The sequence below is a fragment of the Mastacembelus armatus genome, chromosome 5 (genome assembly GCF_900324485.2).
Source record: "Mastacembelus armatus chromosome 5, fMasArm1.2, whole genome shotgun sequence".
Taxonomy (NCBI): Eukaryota; Metazoa; Chordata; class Actinopteri; order Synbranchiformes; family Mastacembelidae; genus Mastacembelus; species Mastacembelus armatus.
This window is the reverse complement of record NC_046637.1, coordinates 16466119-16482959: the sequence shown is the minus strand read 5'-3', so window position 1 is coordinate 16482959 and position 16841 is coordinate 16466119. Positions and strand designations below refer to the sequence as shown.

Sequence of the window (16841 nt, the reverse complement as noted above, 5' to 3'; positions counted from 1 at the left end):
TTTGAGACCAGATTTCATGAGAATGACTCAAATATATATATAAGATCTGGTTATTTGTTGTAATATTATTGTTGTATTATTTGTTGAGTGTGAACAGAAGAAAAAGCAACAGACTACTGAAACTTGTTTATTACTGAAAGATCAGGCCAGACAGTAGCATGAAGACAAACATTATCTGAACAGATGACGTATTCTAAACAAAAAACATTGGATTAGTCTCACAGCTTCACACCGTGTCTACACAGGAGGCACTCTGCTACACAATTGAGTGAGAGGTCAGCTGCATTTTGGGAGTGCTTAGAACTCAATACACAATCACTGTGGTTATAGACATAAAACAGGAAAAACATGATGCATGAGAGACAGATGACAGTGCAACTGAAATGCTTTCTGTTTACGTATGCATTCAGTCCCGGAAAGCCTCAAGGTTAATAATGTGTCATTTGGCTTTTGATCATTACTGTAGATTCAGTCCTTGTGTATTTGCAAATGTGCTCTACAATCTAATCTGTTTAGTCTGTGTATTGTCCCAGACTTTGCAAACAGGTTAATCCCACCATGTAAACAGATATGAATGACATTCAGTCAGAAGGACTGGTTACAGTTTTTAGCTGAACTGTCACATTGTGTACTGAGAGTGGTGAGTAAAGGACTCAAGAAAGCAAGCTGAAGGACTGAGATACATGTGAATGTGGAGAAGTCCTACAATCATGGCTGGACAACTAGCTTTATCTTCTGGCAGATGTTGTGAGCAGGGTCTTTCACCATAACACTTATACACACAACAAACACACCTATTTTATCACAGGTTGATTTGAACTAGAAACATGTTTCACTATCATCAACAACAGCACCAAAAATGAATCATCTGTAAAGATGTAATGATGATCATTGGGGGGGGGGTCACACAGTCCATACTGGATACCTGTGCCAGCAGAGACAGGAAACGAATGAAGAGTTTAGAGTAAAAATTATATGTACAGTGTGTATTATGATCCACAGGCTGAATGTCTTATTTCACCACACCAATGCAAACAAATCTGTTACAACAAATTAACCATGCATTAGACCTGCTTTGACTCAGTTCTTAAATTTGATACAAGAGTCAACTTCTTGGTCATTGTTGTACTTTGTGCCTTTTGAGATTGGCTTAGACATGTTTAATTTTGCCAGAAGAAAAAACAAAACCACTTTCCTCTATACATTAAAGATTGGGTACAATCTATAAAAAAAAACAAAAAAACAAAGTAATTAAAATCCATGTGCACTTCAATATAATTTCCAAATTTTTCTTTTGAAAAGCCAATATTATTATTATTATTGTTTTGTGTGTGTGTGTGTGAGGGTGTGTGTGTGTGTGTTGGGGAAAAGGTAGGTCTGGACACTTTAAGAATTAATCAGCATAAACATTAGTTGACAGAAATTGGAACCTTTGACCTTTGATTGCTGAACAAATATTGAACTGACTGAGCCTAACTAGATAATGTTGACTAGCTAATTATTGTTAGCTAGTTTAGCCAATATGGTTAAAAGTTGCCCCATCACAGATATTTTGTGAACAAAGCTATTTATTGTGGCCCTATATTAAAGCCATTGATATTGAAAACTGTTTTGGTTGTTTGAAGCTGGTTAGCCACTCTGCAGTTCAACAACTGAGCAACTGGTTTGGGGTTTATTTGCTTATTCAGGTATTTGTTTAAGTCTTTGATGTTTTCTAAGTACATGTTTGATCTCACATTTTACTGTTTTACACAGATGCAAAAAAATCAGAAATATGTAGTAAATTAAATATCAAATATAAAATCAATTTATAAATAAATAGGAAGATAAATGGCACAAAATATTACTGAGCGGATTTTTCTGTAACACTTACTGTGGTCACTGTAGAATGTCAGCCAGCTTCTCGTGATAATACTCATAGTTTTCTTTACAGTCCTCCCACGGGTTCAGAGGTTGTTCCTCGTTCTCCACAAATGTGTCCCAGGTGTAGGAGAAGTCAGTAGGCTTCATCATCCTCAGCTTGCAGCCAGCAGTGTGAAGGGCCCTCAGGCCAGCCTGGATCTCTGCTTCCTCCCACTCAAACAGCCGAGCAGCAAAGATGCTCATCTTGATATTTTTTCTGGCCTTCAACAGTTCAGCTATCTTTGCAGCACAGGCGGAGCATGGACTGGAAGACACATACCTGAGAGGAACATGACACAAAGAAGAGAAATAACTGTTCAGACATCTCTGAATTAACACTATATGTCAGGATCCATATCTTTTGACTTCCTGTTTCTTTTATTTTGTAGGATCCTGACAGGAACTGGTTTTTGTTTATTCTGTTCCCTTTACGTTGACCCAATTCATTGTTTTCACCTGCACCTCGTTTTCTCCCCATGCCTTTTTATACACCTGTTTGCCTTTTGTCCTTTGCCAGGTTGTCTGTTTTGACACTGTTTGTGACTTAAGCCATTGTTCTGTTAATGCCTGTTAATGCAGGGTTTTGAGTGCTGCCAGTTTTCGTTTCTGAGCCTGTTGAGACACTTGTGTTTTCTTTTGGTTTTCGTTTATGGGCTACCTTTTGTTTTCCCCAAGTTTTAAGTTAAGTATTTTGCCTCCTTTTCCTTATTAGTTTTCTGGTCCTTTTCCCATGTCCTCTGTTCATGTGTCTTTGTCTCGTGTCATGTTTTATGCCCTTGTGTTTCCATGCCTTGATTCCCTGTATTCATGCTCATGTTTCCCTGTGTGTCTGGTGCGTCTCCCTGGAAGTGTGTGACCCCGACTATCTCATGCCCTGTTTCCCTGTGTTCATGCTCATGTTTCCCTGTGTGTCTGGTGCGTCTCCTTTAGTGTGTGTGACCCACACACACGCCTCGTTCCCTGGTGTCCATGTCTTTGTCCCGTGTTCATGTTTGATATCCATGTGTTTCCCTGCCTTGATCTGTCCCTGGTTAGCAAAGTGTCTGTATCTTGTTTTGTTGGCCTAGTTCAGTTAAATAGTCTTGTTTTGAACCATGAGTACCAGAGTGGGCGCATCTCTGGTCCAAAAATTTATAATAGTTTCCCGAAACCTGACACTATATTAGAATTAGGCTGGTGTCAGGGTGGATGATTTTATGCCTAATTTGCCCCCTTCAGTTATCGTGGAGGCATGACCTGATTCGAGGCTTGTCATTTGTCTAAACAATCCTCGAGTGTGTGGTGTCACTATTTACTGATCAGGTCAGTCTCCTGTATGTATACGATTCCTGATCAGGGAGGTTCTGATAGAAAACTGCACTTTGTGTATCCCAATTCACAAACATCACAACATAATCTGAGCCAAATGGATAATTGAAAAAGAAGCCAAACTTGTTGAACTATGGCAACAACATGAGTGTCTTTTTAAAGTATTATGTGCGACAAACAATAGAGCTGACAATGAAAAAGCATGGATCACAAAGTCATATTCGATCATGGGAATTTTTGTAACATCTTGTGGCTGTGGAATCTCCACAGTGAAATCATTACTACAGACAACAGGTGTGTGGTCTCACGGTCTGGTCGAATCATAATAGTTTTTAATCAGGGAACATTTGAAAATCATGTAGTGAGTCACAGCCTAAGATGCTGTTCATTTATATATATATATGTTTATACACAAGGGAAGATATTGTCCAGACTGATTATTACGTTGCCTTTTAAACTTTCCTCACTCTCTATGCTACATACCCTCTCATAGTTTAAGAGAAGTATGTACCAGGTGATTGTGTATTTGAGTGCAGGGTCATATTGTGGTAGGCACTGTGTGAAGAACGCCTCCTCAGCATGAGAGCCAGTATGTTCATCCTCCAGATAGCCTCTGAGCAGCCCATCAGCCGTGTTCCCTCTATCCACCAGGTAACACAGGAAGGTCTTGTTGCGACCTGAAGAGTATTCCACATTCTTGAACTGGAACTTAAAGACTAAAGGATCAATCCGATCTCTGTTGAAAACAGAAGAAAGGAAGAAACACTGGTGCATTAGTTTTCACATTTGGACATAATGTAATACCAACACAGGCTGATTTATTTTTGATACTGTCAAAAATAGCATTGTCATTTTTTACTCATTCTCTGTGATTCTGAAATGTGGCCAGTACTCCTGTGATAACAAGAGTCAGGTGTCAGGTGAAGACAGTCCTCTTTCTGATGTTCAAACTAGCTTATTTTCATCATTGTTAGACCTGCACTCCTGAATTGGTTTCACTTCACACCTGGCCTGAATGGGCTCGTTAGGTAAATAATGATAATGAGAATCTAATAGTCGATCCGTTTGATCCTCAAACTGGGTGTAGTGTGTTCTCCCTGAAGGACATGTGAAGAGTTCCTTAACTTCCTGTGAATAGATGAAAGGGCCGCCTGGTAGACTGAAGACAGGTCATGTTTGAGTCCCTGCACCCATGTTAAGGGAGAGTTTTTTCCACTTGAACATATAGGGTTTCTCTGATGCCTTTCTCAAACCATCTCTTTCATGTCCAAAATATGTACATCATTGTCTTCAAGTGAGTGTCCTGTTTCCTTTAAATGCTGATTCTGGTCCGAGGAGCTCCTCCTCATGTGCTGGGCCATCCTCCTGTCAGGTGGTTGTTTGGTTTCTCCAATGTAGAGTTCTGAGTATTCTTCCCTACACTGGACTGCATGAACTACATGGCTTGTCTTTGGTTTTGGTGTCTGGTCTTTAGAGTGACCTAGTCTATGTCTGTGTGCTAGTGGGTCTAAATTGAACCAGTATGTGATGTTTCCCAAAAATCCTTTTAAGTCTCTCTGAAACACACGCTACATAAGGAATGATCAGGATTTTCCCCTGCGAATGCCAAGTCTCAGCTTGTTCACTTGTCTTTTTGCCTTATGTGGCTGCTGAATTATCGAAAGTTTTGGGTAGCTGCAGTTCTTTAGGGCTGTCTTCACATGTGTGTCCTCCTCTTGGCCTACATAGAGGTGGGGATATCACTTGCTCTGTGGCGCAAAGTCCTGATGATATCTAGTTTGTGTTGCAGTGGGTGGTAGGGGTCAAATAGCAGGTATTGGTTTGTGTGGGGGTTTTCAGTAGACTTGTATTTCCAGGTTACCATCAGACCCGGCGACGATCTCTAGCCTGTTCTTTATGGTGAACTTGATGTTTGCGTCTATTGCATTAATATGATCTGTGAAGGCTTGAACTTCCAGGGTCATGATTTTCACACGGGTATCATCCACATATCTGAGCCAATGGGTTGGTGCTGTTCCTGTGAAGGACATGAGAGCTTTCCTCTCTACTTCTTCCATATACAGATTGGCAACGATGGGTGACGCAGGGGAGCCGATGGCACAGATGTGTTTTTGTTGGTAAAATTCACCTTTGTACGTGAAGTATGTGGTGTTCAGACATAGGTCCAGGAGCAGGCAGATTTGGTCTGGGATTAGGCTGGCAGAGAAACCATCAACCACTTTGTTACATCCCTCTTTACTCGCATCCCCACCATCAATCCTCTAACATCTGTTAGGAGAAGACTAAAAGAGAGGCATAGATCTGCACAGAATTGATTCTCAAAAATACTGAACAAAGCTTGTTCCACATTAGGTCTCTATAAGACAGATTTTTTTGATTTCTAATTGTGGGACAAACCCATATTTTATGAGATGGTTGGCAACCCTATTATTATACTAAATCACTTTCTGGAATACCCCCTATAGTTGTTTAAGCCCATGACAGCCAGTTTTACTAAGCAGTGATAATGCTGACAGCATTAACAAGCAAATATGCTAAAAGCTGTCCTGTTGCTTCAATTATATCTAACCATGCCAGTGGGCCTTTGCCAACAGGATGGCCTGCATATTTGGCCAGTGAAATGATTGGTTGTGTGTTTTATGATTAGAGAATGTTGCTTCTTGTTGTGATCCCCTGATGACAGCGTGTCCTGATACCCCTCTTTGAGGCCAAATGACAGTTCAGGCATTATTTAATCTAGATATGGAACAATAATTGGAATGCTCACCTTTTCTCTGGCACATGCCATTGTGCATCAGTAACAGCACACACAAACACTTACATATATACCTGCATGGCACCATGGTGTGGTGTGATGCAGGTGGAGTATTTAAGTTACATCAGTCTTGGAAATGATTAACCTCAAATTTTATAATTTTAATGAAGAATTTAAATGATTCAAATAAATACAAGATTTAGTAATACTTTTCGCTTTTAAAATTAATTATAATTTTATGACCACATTCATTATACTAATGAAATAAAGAGAGGTGTAGTGTAACAAAGGCAGCTAGAGTACTTTGTTGGAATTTTCAAATCCAGTATATCTAAAGTGTTTGTGTTGCTCAAGAGAAATAAATCAGTAATGTTCATGCTGTAGAATACAACAGGCTGTGAGAACTATGCCATGTAACTTGACTGTATTTAGTCTCACCACTGACCACACATTTCATATTGTCTTGGCAGAACAATCCTTAACAGTACACAAATCTACTGAATAAAATCAAAACAACGAGGGTGAAGTTCCTATGAAATGTCACATTGGTAATCCAACCTCTAAATCTGTCAGCTCTTAGATCTGGGGTTGAAACAGATTTTTCCCATAATGCACTGAAGTCTTGTAGTCATTGGTGAGGAGCTGTGATACCTGGCTCCAAAAACTGCAGCTGCACTGAGATACAGCCATAGCACCTTTTGTTGTGTCAGTCAAGCTAACATGAAGGATGGTGAGTGAGTGTTAGGTTGAAACTTGTGCTGTCAGGGTGGGGACAGCCACAAGCAGAGCTAATTTTGAATGGCTGAGACTGGAATTTCACTGCATTATTATTAGACTAGTTTTGGTGTGACCCAGTTCTTATTAACTAGTACAGGCTGCATCACTCTATCTCACTGTCAAGTCAGTAAATATCTTCAGTATCACTCACTCAAGGGGATACCCCACCTCTCGCTCACTGTTAGCTGGGATTGGCTCTAGCCTCCCTGCAACTCTGTCCAAGACAAGGGGTATAGATAATGGATGGATTATGGAAAACTGCAGGCCACTATTGTTTGCACACATTACTTAGGAGGGAACAGTCCATTTCTTAAAGCATGTTGTTCAGTTGTTGATATGGTGAGCTAGTGTCTTTTTTATCACAGTATATGGGATTGACTCGAAATAGTCTGGGTCTATCATTGAATAAGAAGTCCAAAGAGTTTGAACCTGAGCACACCACTGCATCAGGGAGTGTCAGGTTTTATAGTATGGGTGTAATTAAGAATGTAAGGGTCATATTTGATGGTGACCTTAAGTTTGATATACAAATTATTAAGTAGTAAAGAAAGCATCTTTCAGGTACACTTAACTAAGGTCAAGCTCTTTTTTTCCATATTGATCTTGAAAGGCAATCCGTGCATTTATTAGCTTGTGACTTAACTACTGTAAAGCACAGGGGTGAATGACTCTTCTTTGTCTCATCTTCAGCTTGTACAACATGCAGCCTGTAATTTTTCAGTTAACACAGGAAAACATGAGCATATAATTCATGTCTGCATTTGCTGAAGTTTATAAATCAATTTTACACTTTTAAACCACCCTACATTACCAGACATTTTATCCTTTTGGAAGACTGACAGGGTACTTTGGGCTGCCATCCAGTGCCAGTGGCAACCGGATCTAAGAGCATGTGGTGGAGTGATCGTGTGTTTGCCATAGTGGCTCCTAAAAAGTGAAATAGCCCATGAGCTTTGCTTTGTTAACGATTTACCTAAATTCAAGTCTACATCAAGGACTCATCAATTTAGCCATGCCTTTGGCACATTGTAGATCTCTGACACCATTTTTGTTGCTTTTCAATTGTTTTAATTTTGCTTTGCAATTTTGGAATATATTTGGTAAGTCAATAATGGTAAAGTGACATACCAAAATCTGCCTGTCAAAATTGATGATGTGGCCCTAAGCAGGAAAGTACAGGTGGGTCTGGAAATATATATGGCCCTGTTTCACATAAACATGAATGAGAAGCCAATTTTGTCAGAACTGGTGAGTTCATCAGCTCTTGATTTGTTGAATATCAATATCAATTTACATCCATATTTCAAATTGATGAAAAATAATACATTTCGATTTCATAGTTTAGCTAATGTTAGCTAGTGTTTTTTCTGCAGTCAGTCCTGCTCTACAAAGTCCCACTTACACTTACACTGCTGGGGGACCACTCAACCAGCTGCTACAGTCACCACTACACTTCCTACCTACTCAAGAGCTCAAGCCACACTAAATATAATTGTCACATTAAATTAAGTGCAACAAGTGAAAACTACATAATTAAATCAGACAATACAATAAAGTTGATTTGGGATGGATTTTTAGCATAATGGTAATCTGTTACAGGCAGATTATCTTTCATTCCTAACATTCTTCTTTTTACTCTTTTGTTTATAGTGCAATAAAGGCAAATTTACAAAGCAGACAGCATAATCATTTGTAATACTATGCATGCTGATTTTAATGTTGTTCTATCTGTACTATTCAGCAATGCTAAATATCAATGTTCAGTTCTCAGTGTAAGTACGCACGAGCAGTGGACCCTCTGTACACTGCAGTGTTTTAAACCCAGTAAAGACACTGTCAGACAAATTGTCAATAAAGCAGATGTGGAATGCTGATGGAAATGAGTCTTAGCTCTGTCTATTAAACAATAAGCCATTTTTGGTGATGTGAACCTACCCTACAATGATTTCAAATGGAGGAAGTTCTATAGGCTCAACCTGAAACTCTCCGTTCTGTCCATTAGCTTCCACACCATTGGTGGGTGCCTCCTCACTGTTATCCGCTGCTTTCTCTCCTTCGTTCTTTACTTCCTTTACATCCTTGGTCAGTTCAGCTGCTTCTTTGTCTTTTCTCTCTTTTCTTCTTGTTGCCACATGACTCGTTTCAGCCATGGTGATAGTATGACTGGAAAATTTGTGGATTTAGAAAGTCTGTGTAGAAAAAAAACACCCAGTGTAGACAAAGGCAGAAGTAAAGGCAGTTGTCCTGAAACAAAAAAATAACTAAAGAAAAATCAAGTAGCAAAGAAGGGAGGGCCAGTGATGGGGGAGGAGTAGAATGGTAGAGAGGGCAGGGGAGAGCAAAAGAACAAAGTAAGGGTAAGGAGCTAACCAAAGAGAGAGAGAGACTAGACCGGACAGTTCAGGCATTTGTCCATTAACTCTGCTGATTGAGGCTCATGTACAGTTGGTCACTTATCTGTTCGTGGCCGAGGAAAATAAGTGTCTTCCAATTTCTTCTTTTATGTAATTTCCTACCTATTTTTGGTTAAAAAAAACATGTTACAATTTAGACTTTTTTAAATTTATTTTTATTTTTAATTTTATAGCATGTCCACTGTAGTGGACCATAGGAGTGTTTTTGTGTGAACAAACTGTCCACTACAAGGGACACAAGTCAGTGGGCTGGGACTCAGGAGGCTAATATGGTTTCATTCAAATATAATAAAATTAGCAAAACACTAAAAAGCATTGATTGTGGCTAACCAACCACATGTTTTCCCAATCAACAGCTTTTAGTAGAAATAAGTAATTTTACAGACATTGCTTTTTGGCACAGAAACAGCAAGATTTAAAGATACCATTAGCAGCTTCAATCTAAAAATATCAGTTTCAGCACTAGCCTTTAAAGGCTCATTTGGGTCAAACCATGGTAGACACACACAGGCAGCTGCAGCTCACAGCCCATCACGTCTATTTAAAGATCTTGATGGTGAGGGAGGCAAGGCCCCAGCTCTTCACTGTGGACACTTATGTGTGTGTATATCTACATTTTCACAGACTAAGACTGCAGCTAATTTTATCGACTGACAAATAAGCAAGGGAGTGTGTCCTCAGTGTGACAACGTGACAGAATGGAATAATTAAAAACTCTTTTTCATCAGAGGACATTCACATAAATTCACATAAATTTTTTCTCAATTTTGCCCTGTAGTGGTGCTGGGTACATTTTTAACATGTCAAGCTCCAAGGGGGTTACAGGGCTGCAAAGCCAGATCTCATTCATAATGAATGGCAGTGGGCACCTAACTTTTTGAATGTGTGTGTGTATGTCTGCAAAGCATTCCAAAGTTCAGATGAAGTTGAGTTTTCTGCAGTCTTTGTCAATAAATGGTTGTAATTTTGTATGAGAGGGACTTTAGAAGATCTTTGCTTAATGCGTATAACTCAGACTGAAGAAACCTCATATTAACTTCAGCTGAGCTTTAGTATGCAGTGAAGCTTGGAACGAGTACTTTTATTTTTGCCCCCCCCAATCTGTTACATTAAAATCAGTTCAGGAAGGACCTTCTTATGGCTAGTATGGACAGGAGAAATAAGTCCAGCAGCCATTAAATCTTTCGAGGCAAATACTAGTTCAAAGCAAACTTGAAAATGTGTAACTGTCATTTAATGCCAAATACTGTATATTTAATTATAAACCAAATGTTTCAAATAATAATAACTGTGCATCAAGCATATTCTTCCACTTTGTGGTGGCCTTGAACAGCATTACCAAGGTCAATGAAACATTGATACAGTGGTTCAAGATGGGTGGCTTTTTTAAAAAAACATTTCTGCCATTACATTATCTTTAGCCTCATATTTGTTGCTAATTCTATTCAACATAATGCTAATGTATGTGTTTTTATTGTATTTATTCTGATCTTACTTTATGTATACAGTAGCTATATTTTTTCCCTCCTTACGTAATGTATATTTTTTGAAACAGTGCAACACATCACCATAACAATTTCCTTGTATGAGAAAATGTACCTGATTCTGATATAGTGTATTTGCTGGTTGTAGTGGTGTCTGAATTCTTGGTGTGTAAATCTATCTGCTATGCTCTGAAAAATGCCCTAATGGAATGTAAAAATTACTGTCCACAACCGCTTCTGCACTGTCTGCTACCAATCCCACAATGCAATTTTCCTAATTTTACAGATGCGATTTATACTGTTGCATGGTTCTTGACTTGTTAGTGATGACAAAGAATGTTGATGATTAGTGTCTGAAATCTGAACTTAATGGTAAGTGCTGAAAGACTAAGTCAATTAATAAATAGTGGCTGAGGGAAAAACTTCAGACACAGCCCATCTGCATTATTATGCATGATATGGCCTTGATGAACTTGTCATCTATCTGTCCCAAGGCCCTGCTCTGATCCCCAGGCTGACATTGGCATTATCTGCTAACTGAAGCACACAACTGAACTCCACAGAATGTGGTGAGCTTCAAGTACTCTCTCCTCTTTTCCCAAAATAGCATCAGCATTGCAGCAGTCTTCCAGACACACTTCAAGAAATCTGAGAGGGTTCAGCTTCCCTCTCCCTGTGAAAACACACAAGTATATGCACTAGCAAGTCATTAGTTTGCAGTGCATTTCACTGGTGTGCCACTGAGCACCAGTGGCTGACATACAGACTAACTGTGCAGACATGGCAGCACTACATGTATTTTCTGGCCATGTCTTATTTCTTCCTCTATTTCTTTCTGGACACTCTACTTTTCACAACCTCTGTACATTGTCCTGTTTTCACTTGGATGTTTCCTGTGTTATGTTTCAAACTCATTGTGGATTAAAGTGATATAAATACAGATGGGTGACAAACCAAAGGAAAACCTGAATGCTTGACTCCTACAGTAAGGGGATCTGATGGCTCAGTTATGCAGTGGGGGCATTTTGTTGGAGTGGTTTGGGTCCACTGGACAGGTCACTGCAGAGTAAAACAAACTTGTATTTGCATTAGTTTGGTACCAGGAAATTTACAGACAGGTTCAGATTCAAAAAATATATTTGTGACTGGAACTGGGAATCAGGGTCAGTTATCACTGAGAATCTGACATTTATTCAGCATTAAACATTAAGTGCTTTCAATTTGATTTCAACATGAGGCAAAATTCTCCCTGAAAATACTTCAGCATTGATTCAATTCAATTTTGCTATCTGTAGTAAGTAACAGTTATTGTACATAGCTGCACAGGAAAACTTGATAATACCTTGATAAGTAGCAATAGGCTGGGAAGTACTGTAAGAACAAAAACAATCTGGCTATTTACAGGAACAGGATGGGTATGTGTACACTAAGAAGATGATGAGTCAGCAGGTTTCCACAGCCTCCCCAGACATGTTTACAAATGTGTAGTGTGACCAGGGATCGGTTAGGACGGCCAGAGTGACATTGCACAAGAGAAGAATTAAGATTGTGGTGCTAAAATAATCGGGATGACGGAGAGCAGCGGAAAGTTACGAAGAATGCCGGAAAGTGCCGAAAGGATGCGGAAGGAAAACTCACGCGATTGATGCATGCACACAGAATGAGAGTGCAGCGAGGTCGGAGATGCCGTCAGTTTAGTGAGATAATGTCGCGGATTTAACTAGCACTTTCTGAATGTGGGGAAACGTGTCAACTGTCGGTCACCTCAGGGACACTGATGGTATGATAATATTGCTCTTTAATTACAGTATATGAAGGACTGATTATTGCACAAATCTGTGTTATTTCGTTACTAAGGTGCACATTATGAGAGAGAACAGTAACTTGTATTATGTTATAATTATTATTTAAGTGCATGACAAACAACTTTGTATTCATAGAAAGTTGAACAAACGACGGCATATGTCGCATTTGCTTATGAAACATAAATGTTATGTTTGAGTATGTTTGGTTGGTTTAAGTTTATTTAAATTGTATTTGTTTATATTTGGCTACATTTGATCAGAAATAATGATGTATCCCTTTTCTTGTTTATTTTCTTCTAAGGATAATAACCTATTTGAGTCTCATCTACGTGAGCAAATTTGAACAGTCACCGTCTAACCTGCCAAACTGTCAAATACAAGAGTTGAAAGGAGATTCTGGAGTTGTTCCTTGTGTTCCCTGTAGTTGACTGGTGCTTTTTCGAGTTAGAAGCAAAAGTTGATGTGCAAAATTCCCAGATAACTCGACAAAGATACTCAACGTAACTGAAAAAGCACAGCCTGACCTACAGTAGTTGAATCAACAAATTATTGCTAAATCTATTGCACATTTGCTGAACCAGAATAATAAGGTGCAGCTATATCAAGTCAGGTGTAGATACTTGTGATAGAGCATGTTCACAGCACTCTTAATTAGACCACAGGATTGATCACAGAATTACTGATGCAAAAGAGTCATTCCCAAGAAATCTGGTCTCAAATATTTGAAACATGAAAAATTTAAAACAACAAATGAGGTCATTTTCTTCTGAAACAAAAAAACAAGGTCTTAGGTAGTCAGGACTATAAATCTAAAAACATAGAAACATAGAGGCCTGTACAGAGTTACATGAAATTGTTTTTTTTTTTTTTTTTTTACATTTCTTTGATATCTCATATATTTTAAAAGCCATGCAGCAAAACTGAAATAAGAAAACCTTTAGTCTTCACACAAATTAAATAGCAAAACATTATTTGTTAATTACTTATTACTTACTTATTAACACCTGTTTCAGTAGCGATTTACATATTTCAGAAATGAGGATGATGATTTCAGGAATGAGAATTTAAAAAGTAAGTATTAAAGTAGGGATTGTCCAAATAACTTTAACGAACTAATTAGGGAGAACTACACAGAAACAGTATACATAATTAAAAATACATATACAATATGTATTTTGTATACAATATAAAATACAATATACAAGATGAATATACAGAAGATGTTTCGTAGAACAAACACTGAACACATTATACTTATATATATATATATATATATAGTTCATACTTCATGTATTCTGCTTAAAAAGTATAATACTTATAATAATTAGAACAGAAGCATAAAATAAAGCCTTGATGCAAACTGTTGTGGCAAAACTGTCGAACAGACAGAATACAGCTTACAGGATGGCAGGTTTAATAGGCAAGAACATCCAGATTGGGTCAATTTGATTTACCAAGACTGCAGGTTCAATAGTCACTGTACACAACATGTAAATTGTGCTTATACAGGCGAATGGTCAACAATGTGATTAGCAAGTCTGTGGGACTAGTGTCTTCCAGCTTCCTGCAACCCCCTGCTGAAACACACATCAGTGGTCTTTGTGGAGTTCACACAGTGAGGCTGTCTGTGCTGGTACTAAAGGTGGCATCTTATATATATGAAAATTCCTCACACACAAACATAGCCACTCCACCCTGCATTTGATTTCCAAAGAACTGAATAAAAATGTGAAAAGCACACACACACACACACACACACACCATACTAGTGATTTAGACATGTTTTTTTCTATATTTAGTCCAAATCTCAACTGCAACACTGATATGCACAACATGTGGTATGTTTTGGCTCTGGGTACATTTGATGTCGAAAAGTAGTTTTTCTCTCCATCAAATCTCACATATGTACAGTCATGATTAAAGTGGCAACTTAATGCTGCAGTAAAGTGACACTTCTAATAACTACTACTGTATATAATTTGCTTCAGTGTATAAGTCACATTTCTATTTATACTATTTCTAAATTACCCTATGAAGAATATAAGCTAGGAATAACAAGTATATATGGATAATGGATAATGGATCTTGGTTTGTATAATTTGTGTCATATATATATATATACCTCCAGAAGTTCTCTGATTACTCTTCAATCACTGGATGCATCAATAATGATAACGATGAGGAGTACAGACACTTGATAAAAAGCTTTGTTGATTGGTGTAACAACAACTGTCTAAAGCTCAATATCAAGAAAACCAGAGACCATATTTTATGTAGTGGGTTAAAAATGAGTAAAAAGAGAAAGTACTAGCCAAGATAATCAGAATGTACAAAATACAAATGAAATAAAAAATGTATTATACCCTGAATTGATTAAATAAGTGGAAACATTGTATCCAAATTGCACTCTTCCACAATTTACAGTTACTGCACATTCACATTTGAGGCATGATGATAAAACAAAGCTCTAGTGGTGAATCTACAAAAATATTTTATAATACTACATTAACTCACAGTCTCTTAAAAATTATGTCCCTACACTCTCATTCTGGGTAGTTATGCTCATTGAGTTCAGTGGTTTCCCTCCCAACACCTCCCATACCATAGTGACCAGTGTAAGGAGGTGTGTTCCAGTTCGTCCATGACAAACACTGATCTGACACTTAAATCCATGCACAATAATTAATTGCCAAATAAGACACATGAATGCAGCTCATGAGCAAATACCTTGCACATATCCCAGTGATATGTGGGTCCCAGTGTGGCTGCTGTTACTCAGACCAAGCTGTGGGGGGTGCTAGGGAACCAAGGCAACCTGGTGAGAAATGGGTTACTGGAACACGACACTCATGGATGAGGGCTGAGAATAGAAAACTGTTGGAATGCTACTACATGAGTAACAACAGGGACACTGGTTACATGAAGAGGATGTGGGACCCATGGAAACTTCGAAACCCACCAACTAGACTAGTGCCGAAAGAACTAGTAGCTCAGTGTTCCTACATCTGCAAATGGCAACTGCTATCACAACTAGAGATTGAAGAGATACAATACAAATGCCACGGCACGGGGGAGCCAGTACGAGATGTCAGGGGGGAAAGAATGCCATCCCCACCCAAGATTGGGTACCAAGCCCCAATAACAACAAGCCCCCACATGCTGCTGATTACCTGGATCCAGTGTGTTCAGCCAGTTACAAACTGGAAGGGCAGGGGTAGTTGGAAAACTAGGACAGTAGTTTTCGTGGACCAGAGTTGGAGATCACTGACCTAGAGTGTTAATACAGCAGTAGTTCAAAGTGTCACACTTTTACTACGACTGCCCTTTATTTGTACAGCAGCACGTCATGTGTTATACTATTATATCTGTAGGTGGTGCTCAGTTGACACTACCACCTACAGCAGCATGAATGTGTACTTGAAGTGTAACTGAAGGAAAGACAGCCCTGTGTTCACAGTTTGCTGTAAACTGTGAATATTGGGTGTAGATCTTTCTTACTTTACTTTAATATTATAAGGAAAGGTGACTAGAGTGGAGTTCAACCCTGTTTGAAGCTGTACTTCAAAATAGGAATTATTTTTAATTTTCACTGTGACTTATAAAACTTTAAGTAAAGAAAATTTAAGCTATAGTCATAAAACAGATTTTTGTGCTGGAGGATCAGATATTTTGGCAGTTTGTATATGTCTACACAGCAAAATCACCAGTGTTAAAACAAAACTAAAATGTATTTATATGTGAACAGTCAAAACATGTTTAACACACATCTTTTGGATATTCATGCTCAACTTCTGAGGTGAAATGTCGCTGCTGTGAGTGTAAGTAGTGTAAGTGTAAGTGTAAGTAGTCAATAAGACGTATTTCCTATAATTCCACATTCTTCCCATTTTTGTTTTCTCACCACTCCAAAGAGTATTGTGTGAACTCAAAACTACACGATATTGATACTATATTGTCCTACTTCTCCTAATGCATTAATTTTTGATTACATACTTTTTAAAAATTTTCCATATTCACTTTCTCATTACATATCCATTGGCTACTTTTCAAATTGTGATTAAATTATTTGTAAAAAATATAAATGCATTTGTATTTATGCTTGGAGTTACTGGTCACACTTAATTTTGATAGTCCATCTATTGAGATGCTACAAGTCATCAGTAGATTTTCAGTTGCATGCCAATAGCATATCAGTTGATATTCAACAAAAACTCTTTCAACACACAATAACATAGAGTCAGCTAACTGTCAGTAAACTTCACTAAACATGACTGTGTAATCTGTCCAGATGGTCTCCAGGTAACAATGAGAGGATAATTTGATCATTAAACAGTAATAAACTGTTTAAACTGTAATAAACTGTTTTTCTTAAGATTAAAATTAAATGAACCGTAAT

The 16841-nt window shown here is 38.2% G+C and overlaps 1 protein-coding gene across 1 annotated transcript; it reads right to left on the bottom strand.

Moving 5' to 3' along the window:
* Positions 1-114: 114 nt before the first annotated feature.
* Positions 115-9124, bottom strand: LOC113130757 (probable C->U-editing enzyme APOBEC-2). Its single transcript, XM_026307596.2, has 4 exons — positions 8678-9124; positions 3722-3946; positions 1874-2182; positions 115-925 (listed from the first exon to the last, which is right to left on the bottom strand). Exons 1-3 carry the CDS (start codon positions 8890-8892, stop codon positions 1879-1881), a joined length of 744 nt encoding a protein of 247 aa, XP_026163381.1. The 5' UTR covers positions 8893-9124; the 3' UTR covers positions 115-925; positions 1874-1878.
* Between the last annotated feature and the right edge of the window lie 7717 nt (positions 9125-16841).

Coding starts and splice junctions, on each gene's coding strand:
- LOC113130757 (XM_026307596.2), bottom strand. CDS start 8,892: ATGGCTGAAACGAGTCATGTGGCAACAAGAAGAAAAGAGAGAAAAGAC. Junction 3,947..8,677: donor CCATTTGAAATCATTGTAGG/GTAGGTTCACAT, acceptor TGTTTTCAACAG/AGATCGGATTGATCCTTTAG. Junction 2,183..3,721: donor CTCAAATACACAATCACCTG/GTACATACTTCT, acceptor TGTTCCTCTCAG/GTATGTGTCTTCCAGTCCAT.